This window comes from Rhinoderma darwinii, chromosome 3, assembly GCF_050947455.1.
Source record: "Rhinoderma darwinii isolate aRhiDar2 chromosome 3, aRhiDar2.hap1, whole genome shotgun sequence".
NCBI classification, from domain to species: Eukaryota; Metazoa; Chordata; class Amphibia; order Anura; family Rhinodermatidae; genus Rhinoderma; species Rhinoderma darwinii.
This window is the reverse complement of record NC_134689.1, coordinates 380,739,379-380,749,511: the sequence shown is the minus strand read 5'-3', so window position 1 is coordinate 380,749,511 and position 10,133 is coordinate 380,739,379. Positions and strand designations below refer to the sequence as shown.

At 46.2% G+C, this 10,133-nt stretch overlaps 1 protein-coding gene across 1 annotated transcript; it reads left to right on the top strand.

The window, feature by feature from the left end:
- The first annotated feature begins 8,917 nt into the window (after window positions 1-8,917).
- On the top strand, window positions 8,918-9,856 carry LOC142750527 (olfactory receptor 5AR1-like). The gene has a single exon (XM_075859529.1). The coding sequence runs from the start codon at window positions 8,918-8,920 to the stop codon at window positions 9,854-9,856; it is 939 nt and encodes a 312-aa protein (XP_075715644.1).
- The last annotated feature ends 277 nt before the right edge of the window (window positions 9,857-10,133 follow it).

The following is a 10,133-nucleotide window of genomic DNA, read 5'->3' as shown; positions in this document are numbered from 1 at the left end:
TGTCTTGGTGACGCGTCCCTCTTTCGCCATCCAGCCCGACCTCCCTGGATGACACGGCAGTCCATGTGACCGCTGCAGCCTGTGATTGGCTGCAGCCGTCACTTGGACTGAAACATCATCCTGGGAGACGGACTGGAGGAAGAAGCAGGGAGTTCTCGGTAAGTATGAACTTTTTTTACAGGTTGATGTATATTGTGATCAGAAGTCACTGTCCAGGGTGCTGAAACAGTTACTGCCGATCGCTTAACTCTTTCAGCACCCTGGACAGTGACTATTTACTGACGTCGCCTAGCAACGCTCCCGTAATTACGGGTGCACACACGTAGTCACCCGTAATTACGGGTGCACACACGTAGTCACTCGTAATTACGGGAGCCCCATTGACTTCCTCAGTCTGGCTGTAGACCTAGAAATACATAGGTCAGGCCAGAATGAAGAAATGTCATGGTAGTAAAACCAATACGCTCCGCAGCACACATAACATGTGTGGACTTCATTGCGGAATTTTGACTCTCCATTGAAGTCAATGGAAAAATTCCGCAATGAGTACGCAACAAGTCCGCTACACGTCCGCAACAGTCAGTGTATGCTGCGGACACCAAATTCTGCACCGCAGCCTATGCTCCGCAGTGGAATTGTTCGCAACGTGTAAACGAACCCAACTAAAAAGCTGTGGAAGGCAATGGAGAAACGTGTACGCTGCAGATTTCCGCTGCGGACTGTCCGCAGCGGAATTCCAGAGCAATTCCGCCACGTGTAGTCATGCCCTTATAATAGCAACAACCAGTCAGGAGCCAGGTCAGGATTCTATCTTAATCACAATGCAATGAATGCGAGAACTGACTGGGTTAAAATAGCAGACATGACAGGCTGACCAGAAACAGCTGCACAGCAACAGAGCTCAGAAACAGAAAGAATTAACCTGTGCTGTGCTGCAAAACGAACAGAACTAACAGGAACCTTGAGAGGTATGTAACAATACTGACAGGCACCTGATATGATTTTCGCAGCCCACTGGTAAACCTAGGAAATTAGCTAGTGAGACTATTAGTATTAGGCCAGGTTTACACGTAGCGTAAATACTGCCGATTTTCCGCAACGGATTTCATTGCTGAAAATCCTTAGTGTATTACAGTAGCAGCAAAGTGGATGAGATTTGAACAAATCCCATCCACAGGCTGCATAAAAAATCCACCGAAAGAATGTTTATAAATTGACCTGCGGAGTTTGACTCACTCACCACTCACTCCCTGCTCTCCGCTATGCCTGATGTCATTCAGATTAAGGAGCAAAAGGAGGGCGAACGGAGCCAAGTGAATGACGCGGCGGCAGTCTGAGTAAGGTCGATGCCGGTCCGGGAGTGGACTAATCCAGTCACCTGACCTCACGTCACTGACGTGAGGACAGGTGACTGGACTGGTCCTCTCCCAGCACCAACCTCACATGGATCATCATTCATTAGGCTCCGTCCTTCCTCCTCTTCCCTTATTCGCACTGCACATGTACATTTGCAGTGCAACGTTTCGGGGGATAGAGACTAAATCACAGACTGGTTTTTTTCTGTCGGACACAACGGCACTGCCTTTTGCGGACTGTCTGTAAGTTCACGGGGTGGTTGACAACCCTGGCGTAGCAGTAGCAGCCTTTACTGTTAATAAGGGAGATTAGTTAATAATGAAGTGAGCTTATAGGCAAAGGAAAGGTAGCGGTCATGGCAAAGAGAAAGAGGGGTTCTTTTCCAGGTCAGTAAGTAGTTCATCCCTTATCACCTGATCAACATTTTCATGGCTTGATTTTTATGATATTTTAGTTTTTTACAGTATTAGAAAAAAAATGTTTTTATTATTTTACAAGTTTTAAGAAAACAGTTGCTCTCTTTTCAGGCTGGAATGTTAAAATACTAACAGTCATTCAATTGTAGAATTTAGCATCATCCATCTCCGAAACTGGACAGATTGTTCTTATCCCTGGAATTTTATAAAAGTATCTAAAAACTGTAATTGGAAATGTAATTATCACCACGCTCATCTGTCTTATATCTGAGCTGTACACTTCAATGGATTTCTTCTTGTACAATATTTTCCCTGTCGACATTACCTACCACCGGCTACGACAACATTGCTGTCCACACTGTTAACGCAGGACGATAAGATGCTGTATCCTGCCTGCATTACACAATTGTGTGTTGTGTGTCACTTATTTGTGCTGATCTCCATGGCGTATGATTGATATCTAGCAATCTGTAAGACACTGCAATATTCTCTGATCATGACTAGGAGTCTATGCATTATATTTGGAAGGAACGTGTCTCAGGGTCGATGTGGATGTGGTCTCGCTATATCAGTTAGGCCTTATTTACACAAGCGTATTTCACGTCCGTGATACGCACGTGAAAATCACGCACGTCGCACAGACCTATGTAAGTCAATGGGGCCATTCAGACATTCTGTGTTTTTCATGCAGCGTGTATCCTCTGCGTGAAACTCACTGCATGTCCTATACTTGAGTGTTTATTGGGCATCACGCACCGATTGAAGTCAATGGGTGCGTAAAAATCACGGACATCACAAGGACGCACATCCGTGTGCTGTGCGTGATTCGCGCAAAAGTTGCTCAAGAAATGAAGAGAAAAAGAAAACCACCTCCTTCATTTCATTGTGCATACGTCAAAACCACATGACATAAGGATGCCATACGCGCAAAAATAACGCAGACACGGACCAAACACTGATGACACAGAACTGCAACATGCGCAAAACGCTGCGTTTTTTATGCACGCAAAACGGACACGTTCGTGTGAATTAGGCCTTAAAGTGGCTTTGTCACAACAGGGGATGTCCCTCTACTGCCTGCAGGGATTGTACCAGGAGACAGCACTGGGAAAAATTATGTTAAGTGGCACTGTTGTATGGGTGTTAGGCATTTATCAGAGCCCAGACCGCAGTTTCAACCACAAAGCACTACTCATAATTTCATCCACAGTAGATTCCAAGGGAAATTTAAAGCCACATAACAGAGATTATATAGCAGCATTAACCATAGCACTTGTCATACATTAGTGCCAACCCTAGCGCTGCCGTTATGGTAGTATAAAAACAAAATATTGCTTAGAAACTTGTTAGCAAAAGTACTACTCAAAGAGAAGTGTAATATTTCTTACAACTGTGTCAACTTTCCTTCTCCATTCTCTATATTACCAACAAAGCTATTTAAATGGCTACAGCTGCAAAATTGTCACTTTATCTTATCTCCTGCAACTTAATGCATGGCGAAAAAAATTATTTATTGTGACTATTAACAGATAGGAAATATGTTGCAATGTGTCGAACACCACCGATGTATTACAGAGCATGAAGGGTCAGATATGTATTTATTTATTGTTTCGAAGTAGCTCATCCAAAGGGCTTGCGGTTTCCGGAGCAGCAGCAGAGGAGACGTTATATTGGTTGTAGAGGAAACAGTCATACCTGAGTCCAGATGCTTAAGTTATCAAAACGCCCCTCTGTCCCATAAGAAGATATCATATTTATAAATGGAACAGCGGGGCCAAGGAGTCACAAGTTAGACCTCTGAGTAGAAGCTCATATGCTCAGCCACCTCTCCTTTACAGACACTCATGTGCTCAGCCACCTCTCCTCTGCAGACACTCATATTCTCAGCCACCTCTCCTCTGCAGACACTCATATTCTCAGCCACCTCTCCTCTGCAGACGCTCATGTCCTCAGCCACCTCTCCTCTGCAGACTCTCATGTCCTCAGCCATCTCTCCTCTGCAGACACTCATATTCTCAGCCACCTCTCCTCTGCATATGCTCATGTGCTCAGCCACCTCTCCTCTGCAGACACTCATATTCTCAGCCACCTCTCCTCTGCAGACACTCATATTCTCAGCCACTTCTCCTTTACAGACAATCATGTGCTCAGCCACCTCTTCTCTACAGACACTCAAGTGCTCAACTACCTCTCCTCTGCAGATGCTCATGTCCTCAGCCACCTCTCCTCTGCAGACATGCATATTCTCAGCCACCTCTCCTCTGTATATGCTCATGTGCTCAGCCACCTCTCCTCTGCAGACACTCATATTCTCAGCCACCTCTCCTCTGCAGACACTCATATTCTCAGCCACCTCTCCTCTGCAGACCCTCATGTCCTCAGCCATCTCTCCTCTGCAGACACTCATATTCTCAGCCACCTCTCTGATGCAGACGCTCATGTCCTCAGCCATCTCTCCTCTGCAGACACTCGTATTCTCAGCCACCTCTCCTCTGCATATGCTCATGTGCTCAGCCACCTCTCCTCTGCAGATGCTCATGTGCTCAGCCACCTCTCCTTTACAGACACTCATGTGCTCAGCCACCTCTTCTCTACAGACAATCATGTGCTCAGCCACCTCTCCTTTACAGACACTCATGTGCTCAGCCACCTCTTCTCTACAGACAATCATGTGCTCAGCCACCTCTCCTCTGCAGATGCTCATGTGCCCAGCCACCTATCATCCTATGCAGACACTCATGTGCTCAGCCACCTCTCCTCCTATGCAGATGCTCATGGGATCAGCCACCTCTCCTCTGCAGACACTCATATTCTCAGCTACCTCTCCTTAGCAGACACTCATGTGCTCAGCCACTTCTCCTCTGCAGACACTCATGTGCTCAGCCACCTCTCCTCCTATGCAGACACTCATATTCTCAGCCACTTCTCCTTTACAGACACTCATGTGCTCAGCCACCTCTTCTCTACAGACACTCAAGTGCTCAACTACCTCTCCTCTGCAGATGCTCATGTGCTCAGCCACCTCTCCTCTGTAGACACTCATATTCTCAGCCACCTCTCCTCTGCAGACGCTCATGTCCTCAGCCACCTCTCCTCTGCATATGCTCATGTGCTCAGCCACCTCTCCTCTGCAGATGCTCATCTGCTCAGCCATCTCTCCTCTGCAGATGCTCATCTGCTCAGACACCTCTCCTCTGCAGACGCTCATGTCCTCAGCCACCTCTCCTCTGCATATGCTCATGTCCTCAGCCATCTCTCCTCTGCAGACTTATATTCTCAGCCACATCTCCTCTGCAGACGCTCATGTCCTCAGCCACCTCTCCTCTGCAGACACTCATATTCTCAGCCACCTCTCCTCTGCAGACGCTCATGTCCTCAGCCATCTCTCCTCTGCAGACATTCGTATTCTCAGCCACCTCTCCTCTGCATATGCTCATGTGCTCAGCCACCTCTCCTCTGCAGATGCTCATGTGCCCAGCCACCTATCATCCTATGCAGACACTCATGTGCTCAGCCACCTCTCCTCCTATGCAGATGCTCATGGGATCAGCCACCTCTCCTCTGCAGACACTCATATTCTCAGCCACCTCTCCTTAGCAGACACTCATGTGCTCAGCCACCTCTCCTCCTATGCAGACACTCATATTCTCAGCCACTTCTCCTTTACAGACACTCATGTGCTCAGCCACCTCTTCTCTACAGACACTCAAGTGCTCAGCCACCTCTCCTCTGCAGATGCTCATGTGCTCAGCCACCTCTCCTCTGCAGACACTCATATTCTCAGCCACCTCTCCTCTGCAGACGTTCATGTCCTCAGCCACCTCTCCTCTGCATATGCTCATGTGCTCAGCCACCTCTCCTCTGCATATGCTCATGTGCTCAGCCACCTCTCCTCTACAGATGCTCATCTGCTCAGCCACCTCTCCTCTGCAGACACTCATGTCCTCAGCCATCTCTCCTCTACAGACACTCATATTCTCAGCCACCTCTCCTCTGCATATGCTCACATGCTCAGCCACCTCTCCTCTGCAGACACTCATATTCTCATCCACCTCTCCTCTGCAGATGCTCATGTGCTCAGCCACCTCTTCTCTACAGACACTCATGTGCTCAGCGACCTCTCCTCTGCAGATGCTCATGTACTCAGCCACCTCTCCTCTGCAGATGCTCATGTGCTCAGCCACCACTCCTTTACAGACACTCATGTGCTCAGCCACCTCTTCTCTACAGACACTAATATTCTCAGCCACTTCTCCTCTGCAGATGCTCATCTGCTCAGCCACCTCTCCTCTGCATATGCTCATGTGCTCAGCCACCTATACTCTGCAGATGCTCATGTGCTCAGCCACCACTCCTTTACAGACACTCATGTGCCCAGCCACCTCTTCTCTACAGACACTAATATTCTCAGCCATCTCTCCTCTGCAGATTCTCATCTGCTCAGCCACCTCTCCTCTGCAGACACTCTTATTCTCAGCCACCTCTCCTCTGCAGACACTCTTATTCTCAGCCACCTCTCCTCTGCAAACACTCATATTCTCAGCCACCTCTCCTCTGCAGATGCTCATGTGCTCAGCCACCTCTCCTCTGTATATGCTCATGTGACAGCTACCTCTCCTCTGCAGATGCTCATCTGCTCAGCCACCTCTCCTCTGCAGACACTCATATTCTCAGACACCACTCCTCTGCAGATGCTCATGTCCTCAGCCATCTCAACTCTGCAGACACTCATATTCTCAGCCGCCTCTCCTCTGCATATGCTCATGTGCTCAGCCACCTCTCCTCTGCAGACACTCATATTCTCAGCCACCTCTCCTCTGCAGACACTCATATACTCAGCCACCTCTCCTCTGCAGACGCTCATGTCCTCAGCCATCTCTCCTCTGCAGACACTCATATTCTCAGCCACCTCTCCTCTGCAGACACTCATGTGCTCAGCCACCTCTTCTCTACAGACACTCGTGCTCAGCCACCTCTCCTCTGCAGATGCTCATGTGCTCAGCCACCTCTCCTCCTATGCAGACACTCATGTGCTCACCCACCTCTCTTCCTATGCAGACGCTCATGGGCTCAGCCACCTCTCCTCTGCAGGCACTCATATTCTTAGCCATCTCTCCTCTGCAGATGCTCATGTGCTCAGCCACCTCTCCTCTTCAGTCACTCATCTGCTTAGCCACCTCTCCTCTGCAGACACTAATATTCTCAGCCACCTCTCCTCTGCATATGCTCATGTGCTCAAACACCTCTCCTCCGCAGATGCTCATCTGCTCAGCCACCTCGCCTCTACAGACACTCATGTGCTCATACACCTCTCCTCTGCAGACACTCATGTGCTCAGCCACCACTCCTTTGCAGACACTCATGTGCTCTGCCACCTCTTTACTACAGACACTCATGTGCTCAGCCAGCTCTCCTCTGCAGACGCTCATGTGCTCAGCCACCTCTCCTCTGCAGATGCTCATGTGCTCAGCCACCTCTCCTCTGCAGACACTCATATTCTGAGCCATCTCTCCTCTGCAGATGCTCATGTGCTCAGCCACTTCTCCTCTGCAGATGCTCATCTGCTCAGCCACCTCTCCACTGCAGACACTGATCTGCTCAGCCACCTCTACTCTGTAGACACTCATATTCTCAGCCACCTCTCCTGTGCAGACAGACACTCATGCGCTCTGCCACCTTTCCTCTGCAGACGCTCATGTGCTCAGCCACCTCTCCTCTGCAGACACTCATATGCTCAGCCACCTCTCCTCTGCAGAAGTGTTGGTGATGCTGGACAGGGTACTGGGGTCCCCCGTTGTAGCAATAGTTGGGGCTCCAAACTGCCATGCCCCCACTAATCTGAGATTTATCTCTTATACTATAGATAAGTAATTAATGTCAATAATTGGAATACTCCAATAAGAAATAAGAAATGAATGCCCCTTTTTAATTGCACTATACAATTTGCTATTATCATTGCACACACAGGTAGTTAGCAAAAAATATGACTCCGCTGAGGTTCATTATTCATCTTCTCTCTAAGGTATAATGATTCCTTTATAAATTTAGAAACAGAGTCCTGTTTCAAAGAAATCTATAATAGTCATTCATGTACATTGCTTATATATTGGGAATTTTATGACATTATTATGAGACATAAATGTCAAGATGTGAACAAATCTCTGTAGCCCATTTATTAAGTTCATGGATTTCATACCTGATTTTAACCACTGAGGCATACAATGTTCCTTACAAGTGAAGATGTATCAAGATCGCTGGTAATATTACTCATATTTTATTAACTTATTACCCAAATGTCTTGGAATTAGTGATTTAAATTACAATTATTAACCATGCAGGGATTCACTCTGTTCCGGATCTTTCGTTTCCTTACATGACATTTAGTATATACCAGGTTTTTTTTCTATGAAAACTATCACCCATGTGATTCCTTATTGTAACATATACAACCTTAATGCCGGGGCAAAGCTGTCAGGGCTGGTGTGGCATGTTCCCTTGGGTGCTAGATGCTAGGTTGGTGCCAATAAGCTACTCTACTTTGACTTTTAGATACAAGGCAAACTAAAGATTTCCCCAGGGTGAAGGAAAGCTGAGCAACAACTTCTTTCACTGTACCAATGCCACGGATTTGTCCACACCAAATTTGCCACTAAATTTGCATGTTTCACATGTGTATGCAGATGTGGATTTGCTGCAGAAGTGTGGCAGATTTCAAAGGGTGAATCTGACGGTAATCGTCAGCTATTATGGAATTACAATTCCCAGCAATACCCAGCGAGTCACAATATATCCAGAGCCACAGGTTAGAGACGTCTGTACTAAATACTATTAGTCATTGGTATATAACGTGAAAATTCAACAAACACAGTAATACTAGAATATTTTTAGATGTGACCACCACTGATCACTGGAATAGAGCGGCAGTGACGTTATGCCGCCTCTGAAAAAAGCTAAGCGGCGCTGACAGATGCTGAAGGGTAATGTCACTGCTTCGTTCTAGCAATCACAGTAGTCAGATTCCAACCATACATTAATGGCCTATGCTAACAATATGTAATCAATGTCTTCAGTGACATAAGCCATTTAAAATACTAAATAATGTAAAAAAAAGTCACAATGTATCTTTTGGATTTTAGGTTGCAAACATGAACGTATGTGAGAACACTACAATACTGGAGTTCCATATCCTAGCATTCTCCACTTCTGGAAACATGGCTTATACTATATTTACTGGGTTTTTGTTCATGTATTTGTTAGCTGTACTTGGAAACTTGCTTATTGCTTCACTGGTCTCGGCTATGCCTCAACTTCATACTCCAATGTACTTCTTCCTGTGTAACCTGTCCATCGTAGATGCCACATACATTTCTGCTATTTTCCCAAATTTGTTGTACATCACTTTAGCCACAGATAAGAAGATTTCTTTTTCGGGCTGTATCACCCAACTCTATGTCTTCATATTCTGTGTTGATGAAGAGATTTTTATCCTGACTTGCATGGCGTATGATCGATATGTGGCAGTGTGTTCTCCATTGTATTATTCTCTGGTGATGAGCAAAAAAATGTGCATTATAATGGCAGCCTCCTCCTTGGTTATAAGCACCTTAAACGCGCTGATGTTTACGTTGCTCACATATAGTCTACCATTCTGTCATTCTTCTGAAGTCAACCACTTCTTCTGTGAGATAAGGACATTATTGAGCCTCTCGAATAGCGACACTTCAAGTAGAGAAATGGTTTTGTTTATTGAAGACATATGTCTGGTGTTTTTTACGTTTTTATTTATTATGTTCTCCTACTTGCGCATTATTTGCTCCATTTTGAAGATACGTTCCCACAAGGGTCGATTTAAGACCTTCTCTAGCTGCTCATCACATCTCACTTCTGTCATATTATTCTATGGACCAATCTTATTTTTGTATATGAAATCAGAGTCTGAAAACTCTTCAGATCAAGACAAGCTTATTTCTTTGCTTTACGTGGCCGCCGTTCCGATGTTAAACCCATTTGTGTATAGCCTGAGAAACAAGGAAGTTATAGGAGCTATGGGAAAATTAGCAAATATCAAATGGAACAGATTCTAATGCATGGTAATGAATCACCAATCTGATATTTTTATTGAAATCATTTATATAAATGTAGTCTAGATCATTTGAACCCTGTGTGTAATGACAGGGATTGGGAAAAGACAAGTGAGCCCTAATCTACCCGCCACTCAGTTCCTGCCTACTTGCAACGACCCGCCCTAGGCGACGGGGTACAACTGGGTGACGGTCCCTACACTCAATAAGTTCACCACAGACAACCAGACAAGGGAACACAGAACAAAAGGGAAACGGGGCAGTTGCCCACGGCAACACC